Source organism: Gopherus flavomarginatus, chromosome 3, assembly GCF_025201925.1.
Source record: "Gopherus flavomarginatus isolate rGopFla2 chromosome 3, rGopFla2.mat.asm, whole genome shotgun sequence".
NCBI lineage: Eukaryota > Metazoa > Chordata > Testudines > Testudinidae > Gopherus > Gopherus flavomarginatus.
The window spans coordinates 223,277,618-223,305,124 of NC_066619.1; the positions used below are offsets into that span (position 1 = coordinate 223,277,618).

Sequence of the window (27,507 nt, forward strand, 5' to 3'; positions counted from 1 at the left end):
TTTAAACACAGTGCTTTGTTTTATTAAATGCATGTGGTAGTAGTTAAACAATTGCTGCTTCTGTTATCAGAAATTAGAGTGCAAACACAAAATACCAAAATCTAAATGGAGTAGGAATGTCATAACCATGTATATTTAGCACCTTACCACAAGAAGTAGCTATCTGTATATGAATGTGAATACACTTAACTGATGTTAACTGTGCTTAGTTGCAAGAAGAAAGTATATTGTATAAAGCATTTACAATTTCCCTGGTAGCTCCTTTTTCTGCAAATTCAGAAACTCTTGTAATCTTGTGCTGATATTTTGAAAATGACTTTCAGCTCTTAAAATTCGTTGAGATTCCACCAGGAGAGCAGGAATGCTGGAAGTTCCGTACTGTTGTTGGAGGAAAAAAATTACAAGGCTTTACTTTTAACTCTTTGCAAATAAATATTGTCCAATTACTTGCCTATTATCCCAAAGTCTTCCATTTGTCTCTCATACTGGACATATTTGAAAGAGTGGATTATAATTTGATGTCACTCTCTTCAAATGTTCTATTCTGCATGTTTAAGTCAAGTTAAAGTTTGGCTATACTAAGCATAAACTGATACACCTCTACCCCGATATAACGCTGTCCTCGGGAGCCAAAAAATCTTACTGCATTATAGGTGAAACTACATTATATCGAACTTGCTTTGATCCACCAGAGTGCACAGCCCCACCCCCACGGAGCACTGCTTTACCGCGTTATCTCAGGGTATAGGTGTAGTATGTCCTAAAGTGGACGGCTTCCTTAGACTGGGAGGTCAGCAGTGCCCTAGAAGAGAGGAGACTATATTGCAGGCCAAGACACAATTCCTGTACAGGTCTCCTACACTACTTAAAGTACATACTTGAGAAGCTCACTATCAGTGCTATGCTGCTGAACAGACGTTTGAGCATGAAAGAGGGTTACAAAATTCACTGTGAGGTTTGAAAGTTAGCAAACACTACCATCTTGTATGCAGAGAAGCTCCTGGGCACCAGGGTTTGACCTACATTTATAAGAAAATAAACTGACTTTGTTTCTCACTGAACTTTTAAAAAGTAGTACACTACATGTGTGTCCTGGATACAACAGCACCAAAGTTTTTGCCATGCGGTACAATGCCTTGACAGACACCAACATAATGATGATATTGCTGTCTGCCCTCAATCATCATTTAGTTTCTTCTCCTAAAGAGACAAAACTTGAATTAGCTAGTACAACGTTGTAGAATCAAGATGTACTTACAACTTCTTTTTCTTGTGGGTGGTCTTCTCTGCAATTTATATATTGTTGCTGCATCTCCTTTAAATCAGTTAGGAACTGGGTTGCGTTCCTGAGAGAAGATTCTCTCTCTTGTAGCTCAGCATATTCTCTTTGTAGTTGCTTCAGTTGTGGTCCAGTCCTTAAAAAACATCAATACTTAAGGACTGTGTTGTGAATTTCTCTCTTTCAGGAGTTACTTTGAATGTACTGTTTCTACTGAACATGACTTAATGGGGTCATAAAAGTGTAAAATGCAGACAGTGCAACAGCCTGGTATTTTTCTCAATTAGGATAAATCTTTGGTAACTAATTGATAGCAACAGTGTCCTTTAAATTGTGCATACTGTTTACATTTTTATCTAATAAGAACACAGATATTTAATCTTGTCAATAATACAGTAATTCTTCTGACAGGAATCCAGCGATCACATCTGTGATCAAGGGGATTTTAGGAGATGGCTTTTGCCAAGGAGTACAATTTAAAATGGACTTACACATTACATTTAAGTAAAACAGAGCCAACAGTATTCTTCCTCTGTTTTGAGAAATATCCTATTTCTTATAGTAATGGAATACGGCATTAGGCATTCTGTGACTTCACCATACCAGATTGCTGCATGTACTATCTTGGGAAATATCCTACCCCTGTAGGGGCAGTTAAAATCAGAATGTATTGCACATTTTCAAGGCCGAGTTCTATTAAGGGAATCAGGAAGTTTACCCAACAAGATTAAGGTGAGCTATACTGGGGGTGGGAACAATGCCACCACACACACTGTTCCATGCTCAGAGTGTGTTAAATTTTAAGTAGTTAACCTATCTGATCATGTTCTCATCTCCAGTCATGCAGCTGGTGTATTTCTTATGGAACATGTAGCCCAACTGGCAGACATTATCCCAAGAATTTAGAGTAGCTGGAGATAGTCTGTGAAAATGACTGCCTGTTTGTATTAGGCAGTTCCACAACTCCTGTGGAGATGGAGTGGTTAATTTTAGCTTTTGCAAATAGGAAGGAATACATATGTTCAGCTGGTGAAGGCCATAAATGTTTAATCTGCTATTTATACAAATAAAGTCAGTTAATGACAAAAGCAAGAGCTACCTTAGATTTTCTGGACAGTAACAGGACTCCTCAATTTTCACTGATAGGCTATTATTGTATGCTTTAAATCAATATAAATTTCAGCAAATGGAAACTTACCGAATTAGTTCTTCTCTAACTTCCAGCAAACGCCGTCTTTTCTTATTGATGTCTGTGATCACCTATAATATAATTAAGTGAAATAGCAGTCTTTCAAGAGTAAGACAATTAAAATGACAAGGTAGATTTTCCCCATGCCCCAAACTCTGCATTCTGAATTGACAATGCTCTGGGTTCTAGACATGGGAAATCTTGAGATACCAAGTCTTACAATTCATGACAATGTAATATATGGAAGTGCTATTTTAGGTATTTTTTTCAATAAAGTCTCTAACATTTGTTAGAATTTTCTCTCTTCCTCCATAACGTGTACTGTTGAACTCACTGTAGTACAGGATCCTTGTTCATCCAGGCACGTAAATCCCAACATTTTTAAAAAATTTCAAGCTTTTCAGTAATATTTGGCATAAGACACTAGTGTAGAAATTTGTTTTTTTACTAATACTTATTTGGTAGGATCTCTAACTCAGGAGTTGCAAAGCCAATCATAATATAGGCACCCCACATTCTCATCTATAAAAACCTTTACACCACAGTATATACAATTACATACGCTTTCACAGATTTTTTTTTTACATGTAAGAATAGCATGATGTTGTTTATGTAGTACTTTAGGATCCTTCAGAATGAAAGGTGCGCTGTACATTTAAGATTTTTCTATATTCTTTACTTCAGTTATTTAAAGTAGTTAAAACTACAGCCCTAATCCTGCAGGTTGCTCTGCACAGAACAGCTTTTTAGCACTGGGGCCTAAGTTCTAGATGACCTCATAGAAAAGTTCTGATTTAGAACTTGATTTTATAAAAAAGTTTAAATGAGAAAGCTTGCATGCAATATGCGACTTGGACTGATAATCACTATTTAAAAACAGTATGATTAAAAACATTTTTAATTTACCAAATTATTAAATGTAATTTTACCAGGAATCCCTTCCTGTTTTCCCCTCTCAAATCTCCTTCATAGATAGGAGGTGGTCAGAAGGGACCATTATGGTCATCTATCTGACCGCCTGCACAATGCAGGCCAGAATCTCACCCACCCACTCCTGTAACAAACCCCTAACCTATGTCTGAGTTATCGAAGTCCTTAAATTGTGGTTTAAAGACCTCAAGGTGCAGAGAATCCTCCAGCAAGTGACCCGTGCCCCATACTGCAGAGAAAGGCGAAAAACCTCCAGCGCCTCTGCCAATCTTCCCTGGAGGAAAATTCCTTCCTGACCCCAAATAGGGCGATCAGTTAATCCCTGAGCATGTGGGCAAGACTCACCAGCCAGCACCCAGGAAAGAATTCTCTGTAGTAACTCAGATCCCATCCCATGACAGACCATTGGGCATATTTACCTGCTAATAATCAAAGATCAATTAATTGCCAAAATTAGGCTATCCCATCATACCATCCCCTCCATAAACTTATCAAGCTTAGTCTTGAAGTCAGATATGTCTTTTGCCCCCACTACTCCCCTTGGAAGGCTGTTCCAGAACTTCACTCCTCTAATGGTTAGAAACCTTCATCTAATTTCAAGTCTAAACTTCCTAGTGTCCAGTTCATATCCATTTGTTCTTTTGTCTACATTGGTACTAAGCTTAAATAATTCCTCTCCCTCGCTGATATTTGTCCCTCTGATATATTTATAGAGAGCAATCACATCTCCCCTCAGCCTTCTTTTGGTTAGGCTAAAGAAGCCAAGCTCTTTCAGTCTCCTTTCATAAGACAGGTTTTCCATTCCTTGGATCATCCTAGTAGCCCTTCTCTGTACCTCTTCCAGTTTGAATTCATCCTTCTGAAACATGGGAGGCCAGAACTGCACAGAGTATTCCAGATGAGGTCTCACCAGTGCCTTGTATAATGGTACTAACACCTCCTTATCTTTACTGGAAATACCTCGCCTGAGGCATCCTAAAACCGCATTAGCTTTTCTAACGGCCATATCACATTGGTGGCTCATAGTCACCCTGTGATCAACCAATACCCCAAGGTCCTTCTCCTCCTCTGTTACTTCCAACTGATGTGTCCCCAGTTTATAACCAAAATTCTTGTTATTAATCCCTAAATGCATGACTTTGCACTTTTTATTATTAAATTTCATCCTATTATTATTACTCCAGTTTACAAGGTCATCCAGATCTTCCTTTATGATATCCCGGTCCTTCTCTGTGTTAGCAATACCCCCCAGCTTCGTGTCATCCACAAACTTTATTAGCACATTCCCACTTTTTGTGCCAAGGTCAGTAATAAAAAGATTTAAATAAGATTGGTCCCAAAACTGATCCCTTAGGAACTCCACTAGTAACCTCCTTCTCCAAAAAATATTGAATTTACATTCAAAGACTAGAAGGAAGACCTAGAAAACGGTGGTTTGAGACACTGATGGAGGACACAGAGAAGGTTGCCATCAGTGTCTGGAAGATGAACTTTACAAGAATGCTGGGAGACAAAGAACAAGAGCTGGGAGACAAAGAACAAGAGCTGCTGGCTCCACTTGATGAGAAAACGCAAAGGAAAGACGACGATTCAAATATACTAGAATTGCTGGGTCAGACTGATCTGCTGCTTTCAGGGCTGGACTAAAACATGCTTGTGAATTAGAGGTGGGAAATGTTTTTCGGACAAATAGCTTAACAACAAATGCAGTTTTGATCAACCCAAAACTATTTGTGAATTTGATGTGAATTCATCAAGTAGTTTCTGCCCAGAATATTTTTTGGGACTTAAATGCCAGGAGAAGGAGGCATCTCTTATAAACTTTAGCCCAATGGTTAGAGCACTCATTGGGGACATGGGAGACGCAGGATCAATTCCACCTTCTGTGTGATGCTGTACGGGGAGACATTGGCAAACCAGTGAAGTGCCTGAAAGCACTATGGCTTATGGTTAAAGGCAGCCAAGTCAGCAAGCTGTAAATTGTCTATTCAGCAGTCTCAGCATGACCAAGGCAGAAGAGGGGGGAGTTTTGAGGTGCCACAGAAAGGGCAGCTTGACCCTGCGTCCTTCTTGATAAGAATTGTGTTGAAGTTGCTGCTACATGCATTTTAAAAGAGCAAGATGTGCCTCACGCATGTCTATTGGGGTCTCAGGGCTCCAAACTCTGGAAAAACCCACACCTAGATAATTCAATTAGAAGGAGCCTCTTGCTTGCCCATTGGAACTGCTTGCTTAACAAGTTTTCTTTAAGGGACATGTCATTCTATTACTAATGTATAAATAAGGGGAAAAAGCTTGAGATAGTTGGACTTGTTTGGGGACTCCTTTCGGACTCTCCCTCTGGATACATCTGGCGATCCCCACCAGCAGACGGAAGATTTGGTCACCAGAAGCCTGCTGCTGTTTCACTCAAGAGCCACACTCAGCTTTGGTAATTATCAAGGGTTGGGGGTGTTTTACTAATCTGTTGCGGACATGTGGTCCTGCCGTGAGGGCAGGGGACTGGACTCGATGATGTCTCGCGGTCCCTTCCAACCCTACAATCTATGAATCTATATATGCAAGTGCTTGACACTAAGTAAAATGTAGCTTTAAGTGAAAGCACTCGTGTTGTCCTGTTTGTGTCAGCCATCTATCGGTCAGATGGCCTTGTCTCCCCTGATTTATTTCCTGACACCACTTCGCACAGAGTAAAAGTTACCAAGAGCTTTGGGTTGAAAGAACCCTGAGTAACAATGGGGGATATTTGAAATCAGGTATCCTACATTAAGAAAAATGCCCTTACCACTGGCCAATGGGATATTTTAGGTCTCTCTGCCTCTCGTACTGAAACTGTTCCACTTTGTATAAATAATTAAATAGCCACTGGAACAGAAACTTGAAAGTAGGTCTCCCATCTCTCCTAAATGAGCACCCTAAACTACAAGTTATAAAGCAATGATACTTGGATCTCAGTGGTTCAGGAGTCAAATTAGCGATGAACATTACCCAAAAGAGCCACAGTAGTGCGAATTCATTGTTTCATTTAGTATAGTACTATATATTCATATTTAAACAATATGACGGGGAAATATATATTATTCTCACAGCAAAAGAACTGACCAAGTATTATTTTATCAACTACTATTGGTTATAACATAGTAAAAGCATCCCAACTGGTTAATAATTACAATCAGAATGTGTAATATCATGTGCTCCAATGAGCTGCAGGAGACACATTAAAGCAGCTCATGAGCCTCAGTCTGAGTATCACAGCTATAAAGTCATTCTCACTCTGTCCCAATGATTATTCATTAGTGGCAATTCACAGTTCAGTAGTGCTCACGCTTTCTCTCAAGAGTACACCTTCACATAAATGAAGCACAAGGCAAAACAGAGTACCATACTATAATTAAGGCTACGTTTTAGTCACAGGTATTTTTAGAAAAACTCATGGACAGGTTCCCGGCCAATAGGAGCCGCAAAGCCAGCGCTCTGGGTGGAAACAATGCATAGAGAGCTGCCTGGCCACGCCTCTGCCTAGCAGTTGAGCAAGGGGGATGTCACTGGTTCCGGCAAACCCTCCAAGGTAAGCACTGCCCAGAGCCTGTCTCACCCCATCCAGTGGCCCTGCGCCCTCCCACACCCATTCTGCTGCTCCTGGAGGATGGGGGCTTAAACTGACCCCGCAGCAGCCACTGCATCTGAGCTGCCCCTGCAGCAGGTGCACCAGCTGCTGCAGAAGTCATGGAGGTCACGGACAAACTCGCCACCTTAAGCAATGAGTACTCTGATTATAGTTATTTTTTTTTCATTTAGTTGTAGTCACAGCATGCATCAGTAGCAAATCAATGGCAGCCCCAATCGTGACTGAATGGAGTTTAAGCATACATTTTGGCTTTCCTTTTAAATGATACTCTGACACCACTGCTGTGAAATAAATACTTAATAGTGTGTGTCAATTTATTTACTGTACTTTTTTTTTTTTTTTTTTACTGTACACCACATCCAAGATTGTTAGCAGAGATCAGAATCTGGCATATTTACAGCTTTTAGTAATTCTTGGTTTATACAGTTTGCTCACTGGTTACTGAACTAGCACAACTGATTAACAGTCTAGCAAGTCTGGCAAAAAACAGCTTCAAACTGGATTTTTGTTCTGTTTGACTTTAAGTATATTACAGACAGTGTTATTCCCAGATAAAATGTGTTTCACAAACTTTATCTAGGTATATTTGTATTCTAATAATTTTAGAAACAAACATCCAAGTTTGGTTTTGCAGTTGAACATTGGCTCTGTACATTTCTGTTTCTAAATAAAACATAGCATCATTTAAACACTATAAAGAGATCATTGCTCTATTTTACCTTAGCATTTTTTCTTTTCAAATCCTTCAGTTCCTGGACTTCTGTTATCTACAGGTAAAGGAAAACATTGTGTATTGACAGGAAAACCTTTCTGATCTTTTCTTCCCCATCCTTTTACTCTATAATCACTGCTATTAGAATTACTTTTGAAACACTTTGGCTTAAAGAAATTAGTCACTGGTAATTCTGTCTGGCATGTCCTTTCCCCAGCCCAGAACAAGGACTGTTATAAAACGCTAATCTCTCCAGCATCAGGAGGCAAAGCTATCACTCTCTAGTTCCCTATCTAAAAATCCCAGGTTCTTTACCACCTTGTTATAGAAATGCATGAAGTTTTGTTGTTTCAAATGATTTATTAGCATGGACAAGTTTAACGTTCAATTATAATTTTAATATTGATTGTGGCAATGGTCATAAGTAAAGACCAAAACTCTCAATTTATTTCACTAAATATATCTTTATTTTAAATCTTAATCTCCACAGTTATAATTACTGTTCTCTCCAGTCAGTGGATAGGTCTGAATAATGATATTGCAAAAGTCTGTTCTCCATGTGATGTACGTCAGAGGCCCCTTAAAAAAACCCCTAATTTTAAAGCCCTGAACATGGCCCCCCTGCAGGCACCAGGAAAGGTATTTCACAAATACAAGGCTTCTGAGGCAGATATAGAAGACGTACTGTGTGTATCTTGGCAGACATTCAGCTCTATAAGTCTCACCCCTTCAACTTGCATCCACTTTGCAGAACTTCTTGCTCATTGGTAACTGCACAAGAGAAGGTCCTTGTCTCCCAAAAGCTAATCCAATCCTGTAATTTATTGTCTGTGAGCAAACCGCTGTGCCCAGGTGGAACCCCACTGGAGTTCTTGCACAGGTGCAGTAGTCTGTCCATGTGCAGCAAGTTGGAGCAACAGTGATTAAAAGTTTTATTTCTTCATTCATATCTCAAAAGGTGGATTAATTTTAAAATGCCCTGAGATGCATCAGTAAGACTATATATGAAGACTATATATGAATATGTATAAGTATTCTGACTAAAATTTTACAACCACCTCTACACAAATGTTTTTATATTTACTACTATACTTACAGTATTAGTGAGTTGCTCCTTGAAGCCAGAATAGAAGACCGCAATAGCTTCCCTGCAAATCCTAGACTCCACCCTTTGTCTGGAAGTTGGGGAGGAAGGGAGTAAAATAAAACCACAGTTGGGTTAGTATAGGAAAAAGCTATCTGTGCTTATCTGAGTATTTCCCTTCTTCAAGTAGCAAGATCTACAGATACTAACATTGGACTTTCCGCATAGGAGGCAGAGACAGACTTGTCAGTTACTGGCAACAGCCTAACTCTTCCCCTTGAAGAGTTTACCAGTTGTGATGACTTCTGCAGCCAAGAATTTTAGTGCATTCTGGTTTCCCCCTACCCCCCTTTTTTATGATTCGCATATGCCTACTGCAGAGCTAAGGAAATAAAACACTGGGTTGGTTTTTAAATCAAACATTTTCGTTTGTTTTGTTCATCCCAAGTTCACCTGGGACTGGTTAGTTCTTTGGACATTGCTACTTGAAGAAAGGAAAGTTTCCTATTCTTCAGGGAGGCAAGGTCCACAGAAATTGCACTGGGATTTTAAGAGTAATGAGACTTTCGGGGCAGCAGGAGGTAATGCCAATAATAAACTACATATAGAGCTTCCCTTCTGCACTTTTTCTAACTTGCCTAGTGAAACAATACATCACAAAGCACTTCTTTTTAGGGGTAAATCCACCCAAGCTTGCAAGTCTAATACGTAGAATTTAGCTGACTTTTGGGACCACTACCAGTGTTTTTTCACAAATGCTAGGAATTAAGAAGTTATACAGTTATTAATTAACTACAGGATAGATGTTTTATATTGAATAAGCACTTCAATTCTGATTAAGAGACCTAAACAGCAGATTGAGAACATCAAAACCCTGTTAAGACAAAAAAAAAAAATAATCGCATATTAAGTGAGCCTCAAAGCTGACTGCTTCAATGGAAATCAAACAAACAGAGCCCATGAAACCAGCTTAACAAATGAAGGATATTTCCAGCCTCTCCTGGGTCTTGATAGATCAATGTGCATCTTCAAGCAGATATTGAGATATATTGTGTTCAGAAATTGCACCCCAATCACAACAGCTATCCATAATGGCAATATTATTTATATTTGGGCAACGCCAAATCTGAGGCCAACCTCCCTAGGATCACATCTTAAAGAAAATGCCATTTGTATCACAGAAACTATAGGCAGTCATCTAATACATCCCCTGGTTTCAAGCAAACTAAATACATTGTGTCAATTTGGAGTTTTCAGTCCAAGGAAAGCAAGATACTTACTTGTAGTCTGCAGTTATCTTCTCATTCTCAGCCAGAACAACATCCAGTTCTGTAATATCTTGGGAAAATCTTCTCAGCCCTTTCGGGCACCAAATCTGTATAGAAAATGGACTATCATCAGCTGAAACAAAATAAATGACTAGTTAAAATAAATATGAAATCAAAGTGTTTGTTTGAAAAGAATGTAATGCTACACAAACTGACTTGCGTATTAACCTTTTAACAAATTTGAATTTTCTAAAATGGTAATTATTTCACTTGTCTAAGATATATGCCAGCTACCTAGAATTTATTATGCAAATTTTAAATTAAAACAATGTGTGAAAAAGTAACATATACATCTTATTTCATAGTCAAGTGATATTCAGTAAGGGAACCTTAAGGTGGGTTTTGCATAAATAACTAAGTTACATTGGTGATTGTTAAAAATAAATTTTACTTTTAAATCCAACATTCTGAATGTCACCAACTCTGCTCGATAGTAAAATACAAATCCTGAAATATACAAAAGGTCTGATGCACATATTTTACTTTGCAAGAAAGTCTGCATTATTACACTCAAGGCATTTAATATAAAGCTTAAAGTCTATAGTTTTTCTGAAACATGCACAATGTTGTATGAAGGGTATATAGACACTTATTTGGGACAAACCACTCCTGGCCACTATGAGTAATATAGCCCTCCCAAACTCATGCTGATGAAGTCTTTATATCACACCATCATGTATATATTGCATTTGTTAAGGGAAAACTACTTTATGAATATTTTAGAGGGTTCTTAAGAACTGAACTTGGAACATATTTATCTCCATATATAAAGCTAACTGCATAACCCCAACTGGACAGAATCTAGAGGGAGTCAGAAAAACATCTGAAAACAATATCAAATAGTTTGTCTATACCTAAAATGGTCACAATCTTGAAACTCAGTATCTCCTGATGTTACAGTGCTAGTGACTGAGTACTGAGTCGAACTATATAAGAATCTCCCTATTCCAATTATAAGGCTCCCATTTCTAGCCTTATTGGGATGCAAAATACCAGATATCAAAACTATTTTTAGGAAAACTCATTAATGGCTAATGAGGAAAAGTTACAAGGAAGTTTAAAATTATGAAGAGAAAAGTATCAAAATTCCTTTTACCGGAAGGCTCTAATGCACTCTTTTGTGAAGACTTCTTAGGTTTCACATGGGATTTAGCACTGTTCCTGGGCTTCTGCAATACAAAATGCAGCAGATTAACTTTCAAGAACAATTACGTTCAACCATTTTAAACCCATAATTATAATTAACTATTTCTAATTATAGCAATTGGTAGTAATACTAGTGTAGAACAACCACAGGTGTTTTAACAACTGTGTAGTCTAGATTAGCTCTGTGCAGAGTTTTGACAACATTGATAATGCTGCCAGTGAACAAGAGATGCCAGACTGCATTATCAGTGATATCAACAGTGGGAATGCTGAAGTTGCATCAGTGGGAATATTTTGAAGAGAAATGCAGCTGGCAATATTATTGGGTGACCTTATTGAAATGAATGCATCTTTGGGGTCCATTGTATTAAATGAATGGTTTATTTATTATTGTGGTCCAGAAGTGTATGTCACTCTTGAGGGGTGGAGATGTGGCACCTGGGGGTTCAGAGGACAATACTGAACAAAGCATCAGATAAGAAGAGACTTTTGGAACAAAGAGCGTTAAGTAGTTTTCCTGGGGATTCTCTAGGACCGTGGTTTTCAAAGCGTGGGTCACGACCCAGAACTGGGTTGTGGAATGGAAGGGACTGGGTCGCAGCAGCTCTGGTCAGCACCGCCAATTGGGCTGTTAAAAGTCCCATCGACAGTGCTGCCCAGCTAAGCCAAGTTAGTTCCTACTTGTTCCAACACTATGCTGCACCCTAGAAGCGGCCAGCAGCAGGGCTGGCTCCTAGGTGGGGGGGTCCACGGCACTCTGCATGCTGCCCCCGCCCCAGCTCCACACTCCCATCGGCCAGTTACCAGTCAATAGGAGTTTGGGGGAGGGGCGGTGCCTGCGGATGAGAGCCATGTAGAGTCTATTGCGCGCTTCCACCTAGGAGTCGGACTTGCTGCTGGCCGCTTCTAGGACAGGCAGGAGGCCTGCCTCTGCACCCCCTGCTGTGCTGTTGACCAGAAGCCACCTAAGGTAAGCCTGTGCCCCAATCCCCTGCCCCAGGCCTGAGCACCCCCCGCAAACCCAGAGCCCCTTCCTGCATCCTGAACCCCTCACCCCCTGCCCCACCCGAGCCTGCCTCCCCCAGCCTGGAGCCCTGCCCCCTCCCACACCCTCCAAACCCAGAGCCCCCCTTACACCCTAAACCTCTCATCCCTGGCCCCAGCCCAGAGTCTGCACCCCCAGCCCAGAGCTCTGTCCCCTCCTGCACTCCAGCCCCCGGCCACAGCCTGAGACACCCCCCCCCCCTCAATCCGGAGCCCCCTCGTACACCACAAACCTCTCATCCCTGGCCCCAACCCAGAGTCTGTGCACACAGCCCTGACCCCCTCCTGCACCCCAACCCCCTGCCCTAGCCCAGAGCCCCCCCCTACCCTGAATCCCTCATTCCCAGCCTCACCCCAACCTTCTGCCTCAGCCCTGAGCCCCTCCCACACACCAAATCCCTCATCCCTAGCTCCACTGGGTCATGGACATCAACAATGTTCTTCAACTGGGTAGCCAGAAAATAGTTTGAAAACTACTGCTCTAGGGGCACCTGGTTATGCAAAAACCTAGCCTTCTGAAGCTAAGTCCTGAGGAGCGGGCCACTGTCTGCTGATAACTTGTTGCATGAGACCAAGATCAAGGGGCCAACTGAACTATTCATGGCGGTTCTGAATCTGAGACAGTTCTGAAGTTGTAGACCCAGGGATAACCCAGTTGTGGTTATCAGTTGTGGGTTTTCAAGGACTGACACCCACTAAGCCCAAAGCTGGAGTTGGGGTGACCTCTGCGAAGCTTTTCAGCATGTGTGTAGGTTCTTTTATTGTTTTTCATGTTTTCTCTGTAATGCTTTCCCCTTAAGAATAAATGTACTTATAAAGAGTTGTGTGGTAACTTATGACTGCAGGCAATACACTGGGCATAACCTCTGGAGAGAAAGCAAAGCACAGACACTGGCCAGTTTAGGCAGTTTGGCTTGCTGAGGACATCAGAGTGTAGGCAGGGAACTGTGACATCTTAAAAAAACCCAGTCAGGAGGGAGAGAGATGTGGATCTCTGCCCAAGAAGGTGACAGCTGAGAAGCCAGAAGCTTAGCACTGAGGCCTTGAGGGATCACAGAGGGGGAATACGGGTGCAGTTATCTTGAACTATGACAGGTATCACACATGAAGCTGCACAGGTGAGAGTATTTTGAAGAGAAATGCTAGAGTAGACAAGACCTCTGTGTTCAGTTTTCCCTCTGTCCTACCCCTCACACCCAAAATTATTATTCTTTCTTGAATACATTCTCCCTCTTTTTAAACAGATGAGAAGATCACTATGTGTTTTAGTGCTTAATTCTAAGGATAAACAAGATTTTAGAGGCATTTTTGATAGATTTTGTAGTTGAGACAACTTTTACCTTTTGTGCATTCAACTTCTTCACTAAATCTGTAACCTTATTTGATATGCTGCTTTCTGAAGAGCTGTTCCTCAATGCTAATGCAGATGGTAACTTAGATTCCTCCACATTGGTCTTGGCGTTTCCTGATATCTATATAAAGAATAATTTAAAGTAAATCTTCACATTTTTAAAAAATGCAAAAGAAAAAAGGCATGAACAGTAGCAGTCTGAAAGATCTAAACTCTACTGCTTTAAAACTATAATAAGAACTTCCTTTAGAAGTTTGAGATGTCATGAGCAATCAAAACTAGTACAGTATCCTGTGATGGTTTCAAAACGACATTTGAAGGTCTTTTAAAAAAAAGAATTATTCACACTACATACTTCTGAACACTAAAAGTCAACATTAGTTTTGACTCTCTTTTCTGGAAGGCCAGCAGTAACTACACAGTAGGGCTCCACACAGGAAGTTCTCAGCGTGAAAGACACTAGGATTGTGTGAGGTAGTGAATTTAACACACCAGTCAGGTTAACATGTAAGACTTATATGGTGCACTACTGCATAGCTTCTCTCATTAAAAATTGACTGGCAGAAATCTGCCACTTTAATAGAGAGCTTCCAGGCTGACAGAAGATAAGATAGAAAATGTGACAAGAGAACTTTTAAGTATCAAGAGACTAAGTGTGGTGGAAATGCAATGCGTATGCGCTTTGAAGGAAAGCCAGTCATAAGTGTGTCAAGTTGATTAGCACCAATATAAATTTTAAAAATTAGTTTTAGTAATTAACTGAAAATTCTACTCTTACAAGTCTGTTGTAAACTCTTTCCTCTGTCTAATCTGAATATGGCATAGAATATGTTCTAAATAAAAGTTTTGATATATTCTTACAAACCTTTTTCTGTATCTTATTCTCCTTCAGTGATTCATCTTCAGAATCCTCTGTCTCTGATTTGTTATCTTCAGGCATTTTCAAGCTACATTGATTTTTTCTAGAATAAAGATGGAGCAATAAAAAAACTTTCCTGATACATAATTAAAAAAATAAATAAATCTGTATCCATGTGTAACCCATTACATGCTAACCAATGGGTTGCACATTTGTCCTCAACATGCTTTATTTAAACAACAAAACCCAGGGTTCATTGGTGACCTAATAGAGGTGGTTCTGTACAACCTTGCAGGAGTCCCAGGTTTCATTTCTTCTCAGTTTTCAGTTCCCAGGTCATCAGCTTCAAGAAGTGCTGCAGCAGCCACATATCCCTCAATAGTAACCCCCACCGTCAGTTTAAGAAACAGAGTTAAAAGGCTCTGAAAGAGTTCAGCTTGGTGCTGACTGGCCATAAAGATGCCTGTGTTGCCTGGGCCCCAAAAGCAGATGAGGCACACTTGGGAAACTGGGATGGAGAGGCTAGGGAAAAATGATCTTCAGGAGTTTAACAGGGATGTAAAAGGTTCCCTGAAAGAGCAAACCCACTATTTTTGTTTTGTCTTGATAAGTTAATTCAAGCAAGCATTACTTCCTATTTATACCAAATCTGTTTTAACAAAGCAGAAGTGTATGAACAAAAATTGTTTTACAATAATTTGAAATGAAGAGGAATTATTCAAAGAAACTATATCAGACTCAAAGCAAATCGGATTCCCTTTCAATTGTTTTTTCTAATATTTTCTTTGCCATTTTTGCTGAATAGTAGACATTTGCAACTAGTAGTCTCACTAATGGATCAATTTTTTTTAAAAGCCTTTCAATTCCTCCAACATAATCCTGACACCCACAACATTACAGTAAGAAAGTTTTAATATACACAGATGTAAATTATAAGCAGTACATGGTTGGCATAATGCAAACCAGAATTCTTTTCCCTCCGACCTGCTGACTGATTTGGGCTTTGACTTCTTACTTGGAAGGTTTTAAGAAAGGGCATTTTAAAAGACAGCAATTGAGATAGAATGAGGACATTTTTCACCATTTAAAGTTTCTCTTGAAATAATGGGATGATCCTGAGATCACACAAACATACAAAAAAAAGCGTAAGTTTTCCAAACATTGTCTAACAGTTTTCCAGGACTGGAAAATATTTTATTTTCACTGCACCTTGTCTCTGCATTTTTCCCTTGTGGAAATGAATCAGAAGAATGACTAGCTGACATGTCGTGGTCCTCTTCCTGCAATTCCACATTCCCTCCAGCGTCTACAGCAGTGCTGTGTAAAGGGTGATCTATATATAACAGAAAAAACAAACACGGACGTTTGCAACTTTGTCTGCTTAGGCAAAGCACTTGGCTACACTAGCAATGTTTTGCTATTTCTCATACAATTGGGCATTGTTATGATTTGTATGTCTACTATGTGTCTTTTTCAAATAAAGTCTTATTTAAAAATACATTGTTTAAAATTTTTGAGAGAAGAAACTTGGGGAGAGCAAGGGGTGTCTATCAATGGGCCTCACATGAAGCATGAAAAGTGATTTTAATATTTCACCAGAAAATAATTGACATATGGTTGAGAATAAGATCTTTCCTTTTAATAATATTTGAAAGTGACAGGACAATGCCTCTTCTCCTTGCAAATGTTTAAAAATATCTTCACATATATTCTTAGGATTGCAGAACAGTTTCTCTTCACAGTTCTCACCACCTACAAGCACAAGAATGGAGGAAGATGACAAACACCCAAGAACCATGAAAACAGTGCTGTTTTATACACCACCTTACAAGGGATGTTCTGCTATGCACTTCCAGGTTCACTATCTTAAACTTTTATATAGCACCTTTCACTGTGGTAGATAAGCACTACTCAAAATTAAAGAATACAAAAGCCCAAAACAAAGAGGTAATTTTCCCTTATCATTCCCATAGGCAAGGAGTGACACTGAGGCTTTTGTTTATGGTTTTTAAAATAACTTATGTGCAAGATAACTTGTAAAAATAATGTATTAAACAATTTTAAACAATTAAATACTAACCAAATGAATCATCAGGCTCCTCAACTTGCCCAGTCTCAGTTATCTTCAATATTCTTGAGACATCTGGTTCCTCACATGGAAGTAATTTACCGCGAGGATGGGACTTGGCTTTGTATTCCTCGGTGGGTATTAAAGCAATGTCTTCTACATCCAACTTTCCAATGTAAAACAAATTAAATATAATGACAACAAATTTAAAATACTTGAATAGTATTTAGAATTCAAATTTAAAATAGAATCCATGAAACTGAGCTATGATGCAAAACACTTGAAAGGGGACATGCACGCATTTTCTTTTTTACACTTATTTTTTGTGAGAAAAATGTAGGTAAAGTGAAGTGATAGCATAATACAAAATAGTAATATGTATGGTTTAAGCACTGGCCTGCTAAATCAAGTTCAGTCCTTGAGGGGGGCACTTAGAGATCTGGGGCAAAAAATCAGTACTTGGTCCTGCTAGTGGAGGCAGGGGGCTGGACTCGATGACCTTTTGGGGTCCCTTCCAGTTCTATGAGATAGATATATCTCCATATATTATTAGTTTTAGTAGTACATTATAAAACTTGTAAGAAGACACAAAAGATCAGCACTTTCTAAGAACTAATGTCTTTTCAAAAATCGGATTTTTTTTTCTTCAGACAAGGAGGGACATTTTCAGCCACCCCCCTTGTTATTCATATTACTATTGTGTGTCTAGTCATGGATTTCCGCTGCTGCAAAACTTGCATGTTAAAGAATGAAATAATTTTAATTTGCTGAAAGTTCCAAACAGCAAGTCTAAGTAGATCATTCAGCACAAGCTGCTCTATATTACGAGAACAGAGGAAAAGGCATGCTTAAAAGTCACCTATAGGCTGAATTTGGTGGCCCAACCAGCCTGCCAGTTTTATATATGTCCCATTGATTTCAGTAAGAGCTGTTCAGGTTCAAATGAAGATCAGGGAATGAAGGAACATCAATCACCTGCATTTCTAGTCTACAAGCATAATAGTTCCCCAAGTCAAACTTTAAGGTTTTCACTTTGGCAACGAAAATAAATGCACTGAATATTCATGTTCTGGATGGTCTCTATTTTTATCATGGGATAGTTATCAAATGTTTGTCAGGATCTGAAAACTAGCATCACATTTTCAAGCAAACTGTCCATTTTACCACAAGGCACATCACTCTCACAAAAGCTGCAAAGCAGCAAGATTACAAAACACAGTTCCCACAGAGGACGAAAGCTCATCCATGCAGGCAGACCCCTACGCCCACACATAAGGGTTAGCTTTCAGGATCTAGACCAGCAGTGAGACCAGGGCCATATCTGGGAATAGAAATTGTATGGCGGGCTATGAATGCTCACAAAATTGGGGTTGGGGTGCGGGAAGAGGTGCAGGCTCAAGGGTGGGGCCAGAAATGAGGAGTTCAGGGTACGGGAGTGGGATGTGGCGGTGTGTGTGTAGGCTCCAGCTGGGGTTACAGGCTCTGGGGTGGGGCTGGGGATGAGGAGTTTGGGGTGTAGGAGGGTGCTCTGGGCTGGGACAGAGGGGTTCAGAGGGCGGATCAGGGCTAGGGCAGGGGTTGGGCTGTAGGCTCCAGCTGGGGGTGCAGGCTTTGGGGTGGGGCTGGGTTGCAAGAGAGTGCTCTGGGCTGGGATCAAGGGGTTCGGAGGGCAGGAAAGGGATCAGGGCTGGGGCAGAGTCTGGGGAGAGGCTCAGGGGTGCAGGCTCTGGGCAGCACTTACCTGAAGCGGCTTCCAGAAGCAGCAGCCATGTCCCCACTCCAGCTCCTACGCAGATGCGCAGCCAGGAGGCTCTGCATGTTTCCCCATCCACAGGCACTGCCCTTGCAGCTTCCACTGGAGTGCCGGAGGGGGCTATTGGAGCACATAGGAACCAGAGGGAAGCCATGCCACTGCTTCCAGGAGCTGTGTGAAGCAGCCCCTGACCCTGCTCCCCGGCTGGATCAGGGCAAGCCCCAGACCCCACTCCCCAGCGGGAACTTGAGGGCCAGCTTAAAACAGCTGGTAGGCTAGATCCAGCCTGTGGACCGTACTTTGCCCTCCCCTGATCTAGACCTTCAACAGCATGGCACATTTATACTTTATTCTTTTTAATTGACTGCAAAATTAAGGTAACTTACATCCAGTTTATTTCTTTTCAATTTTTTCTTTGAGGTCTTCTCACTATTAAATATGTATAAAAGAAATTAAATGTACAGTTGAATATACTGAAGTTATTTAAAAATAACTCCACTATAAACCTACTCTCTTTAACTCTTCATTCCTGCATCAGAATCAGGGCTACATTATTACATTACCCGTGTCTAGCTGCTTATCAACAACAGAGCTTAACCCAAATGACAAAGGAAATGCTCAAATATAAGTTAATTTAATGTTATATATTTACTTTTTAAAGAAAAAAATAACCAGGACTTACTTCTCAACAGACTTCTATTTAGGCAATACTTAAAAAGAGGAGGGGCATGAACGGCATAAACCCAGTGCTAAGGGTTTCTCCAAAGGGTAAACAGTTTACAGAGGGCATTTGTCAGCAAGAAGTTAACTGCTCTTTTCTTGGTTCAGATAATCTGGCCAGTTATTAGTGGGGATTAGAGCCATCTCTCGCCTCCTATTCCCTACCCACACCCTGCAGAGAAAAAGCAAGTGAGAGAGTAGCCCTGCTTACTTCTACATGACTAAACCTAAGGTCCAGATAGCCTGCATAGTGTTGGGTGTCTCATCCAAGTCACAGTCTAGCCCAAAATTAGGTAACTGGATATTTTGCATTAAATTTAGGACCACTTCTATTACCCCCCAAAAGAAAACTCTACCGCTGCTATAGATGATGATTAAATAGCAGTTTCAAAGTGAATTTCATACATGAAAGGGAAAAAAACAAACTAGCACTTTTTTGCTAAAGCAAGTTAAATTTGAACGCAAGCCATAATAATCAAAAATACCTTAATACAATATGCTAATTCAGAACATCTGAACACTCAGCACTTACAAGACTGTTCATAGTTAGCATGTCTCTGAAAATTATTACCTGTGGATTTGGAATAGGATTTTCAATTTGACTGATGACCTGAATGTCATGCTAATTGGGGCACTTGTAGGAAAGAGGTATATTACAAATGGTCCATTACCTCCACTAGTTAGTGGCAACATTGTTTGAGCAGGGTTTTCTGATAGTTTGTTTTCTACTTAATATTTGCCAGGCGATTTCAATTTTAAAAATTAGCTAGTTTAAGAGAAGTATGTTGTATGAAAAAGTTCCATTTCATGCTTAAAAAATTAGTGACAGGTTTCAGAGTAGCAACCATGTTAGTCTGTATCCGTAAAAAGAACATGTGCCACAAGTACTCCTGTTCTTTTAAAAAAATAATGTACAACACCTATATTTTCATACTATATACATATACACACAGCATTTTTTATAGTTTTTCCATTTGCAAAAGAGAACTGTTACCACACAGTGTTAAAGTATTTACATTAAAAAATGCTTTCAGTTGCAAATTAATATATAGTCTTCAAATTTATACTTAAGTAAAAATTGCTGAAAAATCTTTTTTTTAACTTGTCTTCCAAAGTTAGAATTCAGAGTAGTGTGTTTTATCTAAAACCCAGTGATATCTGTGAGAGGTAGCAATTAAGTTGTCAACTACTGAACAAGCAACAAAGGTCGAGATTTTTTAAAAATAGGTACTAAAGTTAGGTTCTGATCTTACATTTCAGTGTAGAAGAGCCCAACATAAGTCCATAAGGCTATGCCTGCATACAGCAGTTCACCCAAGCACAGCCAATTGCAAGACAGGGACCGTAACACCTTATTTAGGCCCTGACTCAGCAACTGGTTGTATGTGGGCAGCCCCTATGCCTATAAAGAAAAAGCCACTGGATCAGGCCATAAAGCTCCTAAATAAATTGCCTGATTTTCAAAAGTGCTGAGCACTTAGCAGCACCCATTGACTTTAGGCACCCATTAAAAAAAAAAAAGCTTAGCCTCAGAAGTCTCAATTTAGGTGTGTGCAGGTGAATTGTTTCAGTTCACGTTAAAGAAATGGGAGTTCAATGGTAAAGGAAAATTTACAGCATCGTTTACTTACAGAGCAGGCATATGGCTTTTACCATGCATCTTCCTTTTCTTATCCATGTCACTTGCAGAAGTTTTGTATTCAAATGCCTTTTCTGAAATGACACGTTAGTCTCCATTTAACGTGGGACCTGTCCTTTAAAAAGAGTACATGGAACGCAATATGAGTCTATAAAGTTACCTGTACATCAATAACAGTGCACTACAGAATCAAGGTAGTCCATAGACCCATGCAGCACAGGGTAGTACTGGGGCCCAGGGGAGTGAGGGTAGTGCGGGGAGGGGGAGTTAATCCAAGCTGCTGCTGCAGGGGCCAGGATGGGGAGTTCAGAGCGATTTTGCCAAAGGCAGCCAGTACCTCAGATTTAGCCAGGCAAGAAAACAGAATCAGTTCCCCCCCACCTCAGCCCTTTCCCCCTCACTCGGCCCCCCCCTTCTCCCAATATACACTGAGACAAGAATAGATTTGGTTTCTCACATAGTTAGTGGCAATGGGATATTAGCAGGGTCATAATGGGAACATAGCTGACACACACATACCAGCCAACACACTCCAACACCCAGTTGCCAACCCCTTGCACTGCCAGATATAATCCTTGACATAAACAGATCCTTTGAGAGCCTCAGCCAAAGGAAATAGTTTCAATGTGTAAGAATTCTGTGCAGAGAAGGCTGACATCCTATCTGGAATAAAGCAGATACCACATGCCTGCAAGAGACACTAGCAGGGGTCAGGAAGGGATTCCCCTCCCATACATATTCTAGGTGTGGGAGTTGGGATCTCCTTCCTCTGAAGCATCTCACTTAATCATGTCCCTGCCATTGAGGAGGCCTTGTGTGTTGGCATGCTTCAGTTCTTCCTGGGGGCTGTAATACTTGGGTCTCATTTCGGTTGTTGTGTTTCATGAGGTGGTACTGATGGTCTGTGATATACAGGCAATCAGACTAAATGATCCTGTGGTCCTGTCATAGTATCTTTCCCCAGTCTGAACCTTAGAGTCCAAAAGTCAGGGTACTAGCATGAATTCCTCTAAGTTTAATTACCTGCTTAGATCTGATAAGCTGCCACCAATCAGGAATTTCAGTGCCTGATACACTCTGGTCCCCTCAAAACCTTCCCTGGGGACCCCCAAGACCCAGACTCCCTGGATCTTAACACAAGGAAAGTAAACTCTTTCCCTTACCCGTGCATCTCCTAGGATTTCCCTCCCTGGGTTACCCTGGGAGATTACCGTGATTCAAACTTCTTGAATCTTAAAACAGGGAGGAATGTTCCATCCCCCTCCCTCTTTCTCCCTCACCCAGAGGCAATACAGATTCAAGCTCCGTGAATCTAAAACAAAGGGATTCTCCCTTCTCCCCTCCCTTCCCTTTCCCTGTTAAGTACAGACTCAATTCCCTTGAGGCTCAACAAGGGGAAAAAATCAAACAGGTCTTAAAAACAAAACTTTTAATAAAAAAAGAAAGAAAAAGGTAGAAGTTATCTCTGTAATTTAGATGGTAAAAGTTACAGGGTCTGTCAGCTTATAGAAACTGGAGAAAAAGCCTCCTCCAGCAGAAATACAATTTAAAATACTTCCAGCCAAATACACATTAGAACTCTACCAGCCAGATACACATTTGCAAATAAAGAAAACCAATTAAAAAGACTAAACCGCCTTTCTATTTGCACTTACTACTTGAACAGAAAATTAGAGCCTGTAGTACATCTGGTCTCTCTCAGATCCCAGAGAGAACAAAGCCAAACCCCCAAAACACAAACAAAGGCTTCCCTCCACCGAGATTTGAAAGTATCTTGTCTCCTGATTGGTCCCCTGGTCAGGTGTTCGGTTCCCTGTTTGTTAACCCTTTACAGGTAAAAGAGACATTAACCCTTAACTATCTGTTTATGACAGGTCCCTTCTGGCTTAAACTTGAATCTTTGGCAGGGAAAAGACAACCCCATTAAACATTCCTGGCATGCACATTGCTGCAAAGGTTGAAAGCAGCCCCTATGATAGCACAGTACTGCCAGAGTCCCAAGGCTTGGGCAGTGATTTAAAGGGCCCCGGGCTCCACACAAATTTGGATATAATGAGGTAAAGCAGCAGGGCTCAGGTGGCACTTTAAAGGGCCCGAGGCTCCCTGCTGCTTTACCATGTTATATCCGAGTTCATGTTATATTGGGTCCCGTTCTATTGGGATAGAGGTGTACCTGGGCTTTCAGAGCAAACATTCCAACAATATAAAAGATATTTAGGACTATTTGACTCAGATCCCTTCAGTGAACTACTGGGCTCAGAAAAAAAGAGATCAGAAAGAAGTGGTGCAACAGCTGGAGCAAGCTGATTGAAACAACAAACCTGTGCCATATCAGCAAAAAAGCACAGGCCATCATTTGTGAGCTGAACCCTAATGGGCAACAATCAAAGTGTATTACTGAAGTCTCTCTCAACCAACTGGCACAGCAACTCCTCTGAAATAGTTAACCAGCCCACAAAGCAAAGCACATAATGAAACAAGTCAAGCAGGTACTTTGCTTGCTCCTCAGGATCAGAAAAATCCGCAATGAGCAGCCTAACATCAAGGAGCAGACAACAGTCTCAAAAACTCTGAAATGTTGAAAGGCAGCTAGATATCTCATGTACTATTACTACACTTTTGGATAAGAGTATAGAAGTGGCTACTTGATATCTTTAATTCTTGCATGGAGACAATGCAGAAACTCAGGCTGTGGAGACAAGTTGAAGTGGTTGTGCTGCTCAAACCACATGAAGACCTTAAATGCAAAGAGCTACCGACAACTATCCCTACTCTTCTCAGCCTACAAGCTATAAGAGCAGATGATAACGGGAGAATAGCACCAATAGCAGAAGGGCAGCAGCCTGATGACCAAGCTGGTTTCAACTGAGGACGTCAATGTTAGGATACAGATATTCAGGCCTGTTTGCAAAGGCCTATACTTCAAGAATTTAGGTGTATTCTTATCACTTAGCTAGTTATAGAGGCATAAAAGAAAGAATCAGAATCACTGTCTGTGTAATGGCCTTGTCTTACTGCGACAGCCTAAGGCCTTCAGCTAAGATGTAGTTAGGCATAAGCTGGGAAGTGTATGGTCACATCCTCACATTCCAAACTAGTCACATTGAAATCAGGTGCTATTGGCTATTAGGAATACAATCCTGCCCTGACATTTCTATCACCTCCAGAGAAAGGGAAGAGCCTAGAAGATGTAAAAGAAAACTTAGTTTAATAGCATCCTGTCTGGCAAGAACTCACTTATCAATAGACACAGCTGGAAAATTCTTATGTCTGTATAGATGTAGTTGTGAAATCCTTACTTCTGTATTGTTTTGTATGTTTACTTGCATGGTCTCTGTCTGGTTCTGTAATTGTTTCTGTCTGCTGTATAATTAATTTTGTTGAGTGTAAACCAATGAAGGTAGTGGAATATAATTGGTTAAATAAACAATGTTACAATATGTTAGGATTGATTAGTTAAATTTCAGTAAAATGATTGGTTAAGGAATAGCTAAGCAAAACTCAGGTTTTACTATATAGTCTGCAGTCAATCAGGAAGAGGGGGGAATGGGAACAGGGATTGGGGATAGGGGAATTAAAATCATGTCTTGCTAAAGGGGAAAATGGGAACAGGGGATGGGAACAGGAACAGGGACACAGGCAAGGCTCTGTGGTGTCAGAGCTGGGAAGGGGGACACTGAGGAAGGAAACTGGAATCATGCTTGCTGGAAGTTCACTCCAATAAACATCGAATTGTTTGCACCTTTGGACTTCGGGTATTGTTGCTCTCTGTTCATGGGAGAAGGACCAGGGAAGTGAGAGGGTGAAGGAATAAGCCCCTTAACAGTCAATACTGTGGTCAAGTTGCAAACTTACCCCAATAAACCCAAAATGACTTTGAAACCCGCAAAATTACAGAGGCTGTCAGTAGCTTATGACACTGAACCATCTGCACTTCTACTGAAAACTGCAAGAATGTTGAGAAATAGCAAGATGGTCCAAGTCATCTCTTCTCTGTCGAGATAGTCAGAAATGTCAATGGAGTACTCAACGGATTGGATTGCCCCAAGGGTCAGTGCTATCATCCTCGCTTTTTTAATATGTCTTCACAAATGACCAACCAGAATCCCCTGACTTGCAAAGATTCATTTATGCAGATGATCCTTGCTTTGCTGCTACCCAATCAGAAAGATCTGAGGACACTGAACACATTGTAGCTGGCTTCCCGAGTGTACCTGGAGAAAGCCATCATACATAGCTCTTGAATGCCAACCCTAGTAAGACATACTTATGGGCCCTGAAACACCATAGGCCTAAGTAAAAACTCCAGATAATGTAGGATGCTTCTATCCTTGAGCATTATAAACATCCGGCATACCTTGAGGTCACATTAGACTAAATGCTGACATTCAAAGAGCACATAAGGAAGCTGTCCAGTTCTGGGCACCGCATTTCAAGAAAGATGTGGAGAAATTGGAGAGGGTCCAGAGAAGAGCAACAAGAATGATTAAAGGTCTTGAGAACATGACCTATGAAGGAAGGCTGAAAGAATTGGGTTTGTTTAGTTTGGAAAAGAGAAGACTGAGAGGGGACAAGATAGCAGTTTTCAAGTATCTAAAAGGGTGTCATCAGGATGAGGGAGAAAACTTGTTCACCTTAGCCTCCAATGATAGAACAAGAGGCAATGGGCTTAAACTGCAGCAAGAGAGATTTAGGTTGGACATTAGGAAAAAGTTCCTAACTGTCAGGGTGGTTGAACACTGGAATAAATTGCCTAGGGAGGTTGTGGAATCTCCATCTCTGGAGATATTTAAGAGTAGATTAGATAAATGTCTATCAGGGATGGTCTAGACGGTATTTGGTCCTGCCATGAGGGCAGGGGACTGGACTTGATGACCTCTCGAGGTCCCTTCCAGTTCTAGAGTCTATGAATCTATGAAAAACAAAAAAGTGAATTCCAGGAATTATGTACTCCAGAAACTGGCCAGCATAACATGGGAAACTAACCCCAAAGACTCCAAGCAAGCAATCTCACCCTGTGTTTCTCAACTACAGAGTACTGTGCCCCAGTATGCTCACACTTGAGCCACGAAAACAAAACGGCAAACTTAATCAATGAGTAGGATCATCACAGGTTCCTTGAAACTGACTTCCCATCTGTCGCTATACCACTTCACAGGGACTGCACTACCATTAGGCAGGATTCCCTCAGTAGAAAGAAACAAAAAACAGGTGCATGATCCAAGACAATCACTGCATGGACACAGTCCACCATCCAATATGTGGAAGTCCAAAAAGAGTTTTGCCTCTAAATGTCCCTTTCCCTGAAAAACCTCTTTGGAAGGCTATAGACTAACAACAAGGCAGGAAAGCTGATGATCCTGGTGAACCTGGGTTCCTTTGGAACAACTGCCCCAGGCACTAACCTGGAACACAAACGCTGCAGTACTCAGCCTCAGGTGAGAGCTGGGGTGGCAAAGACTGGCTGCAACATGGAAGTGGAAGCTGAGCATGGACCCCAAAGGCTAATGGGAAGAGCCTGGGCAAACACTTGCATCCACTTGATGTAGCCGAATAGGGTGACCAGATGTCCCGATTTTACAGGGACAGTCTGGATTTTTGGGTCCTTTTTTTATACAGGATCCTATTACTCCTCACCCCCTGTGCCTATTTTTCACATTTGCTGTCTGGTCACCCCATAGCCAAATATGTGACACGACCAGGGCCTGACTGGGGCTTGGAACAAGATGCTGGGATAACGACCCAGCCACAGCCTCCGCCCGCCCCTCACCTCCTCAACCATCGCCATTGCCCCGCCCCATCATTCCTACTGCCCCAGCACCCAGCCCCACTCCGACACCCCCACTACCCTCCCGCCCCGCCCAGGCCAGGCCGGGCCGCTCGTGATCAGGCGGTTCCGGGACACGCACCAACCGAGGAGTAGATCGGCCTCCGGCAGCCCCTGTGCGCGTTATGTAGGTGGGCAGCGGGGGGGAGGGGAGCGGCGGCGCTCGGGGTAGGCTCAGTAGTCGCGCCGGGGTGCGCGCGCTCCTGACTCAGAATCTTCCCGCGACAATTCTAACCGCCCCGACCCGGGTGACTCACTTCCGGCGCTGGCGCTACTCACAGCCCCGCCCCACCGAGGGGGGACCTATTAACCCCCATAGAGCCGCCGCTGGCTAGAGCGTCCGGTGGTGGCTGTGCGAGTGAAATGCCCCCCTCCCTCCGCAGCGTAAATGGTCTGATCCGCACGGGGGCGCGCTGGGGACTAGCGCCCTCCTGCGACAGGAGGGGGAAGCGCCGCTGCAGGCGCCTGGGCCGGAGGTGCGGGCAGGCGGGTGAGAGCCGATCCCGTCCTGCGCTGGTTGGCCCCTGGCACCTGCTGGAGGGACGACCCCGGAGCCGGCTGCGTTTCCCAGATGTTATCTAGCCCCGCCAGGGCGCCGAGGCCCCGCTTTGCTCCCGCCATTTCTCCCCCCACCCTCATCACGTTCCCGGCGCTGGGGTGCAGGCGGGGCGGTACCCGCCCGATGGCCGTACTGCCAAGGGAGTGTTAGTGGGTAGGGGGGACCGGGCAGACCTGAGGCCAGGGAGGACATTCAGTCGTTCCAGGGCTTTGTTAGCATAGCTGGTCAGGAGTCCGGGGGAAATGGGGATAGAAGGTGTTTAAACAGTATTTTTGGTTCCTGCTCCAGCCTCAGGACTAGGGACATATAGTGATGGGAGCCTGCTAACAAAGGGTCTGAGGACTTCAAGGTAACCTGAAGCCTTCATATTCCCTTGATCCTTTGCAGATGG

The 27,507-nt window shown here is 41.8% G+C and overlaps 1 protein-coding gene across 5 annotated transcripts; it reads right to left on the reverse strand.

Annotated features, from left to right (window-relative positions):
* On the reverse strand, nucleotides 1–26,833 carry CENPU (centromere protein U). Of its 5 annotated transcripts, none has more exons than XM_050945369.1 (14): nucleotides 26,815–26,833; nucleotides 20,723–20,804; nucleotides 18,758–18,800; nucleotides 16,631–16,784; nucleotides 15,760–15,883; nucleotides 14,557–14,653; nucleotides 13,681–13,812; nucleotides 11,247–11,319; nucleotides 10,103–10,223; nucleotides 8,835–8,913; nucleotides 7,746–7,793; nucleotides 2,478–2,539; nucleotides 1,259–1,415; nucleotides 1–378 (listed from the first exon to the last, which is right to left on the reverse strand). In XM_050945369.1, the coding sequence occupies exons 2-14, from the start codon at nucleotides 20,767–20,769 to the stop codon at nucleotides 241–243; spliced, it is 1,275 nt and encodes a 424-aa protein (XP_050801326.1). In that variant the 5' UTR covers nucleotides 20,770–20,804; nucleotides 26,815–26,833; the 3' UTR covers nucleotides 1–240. The 5 variants fall into 5 exon arrangements, with proteins under 5 accessions (XP_050801326.1, XP_050801327.1, XP_050801325.1 ...); XM_050945370.1 differs by lacking the exon at nucleotides 26,815–26,833 and adding an exon at nucleotides 25,088–25,106; XM_050945368.1 differs by lacking the exon at nucleotides 26,815–26,833 and adding an exon at nucleotides 20,891–20,909.
* Nucleotides 26,834–27,507: the final 674 nt, after the last annotated feature.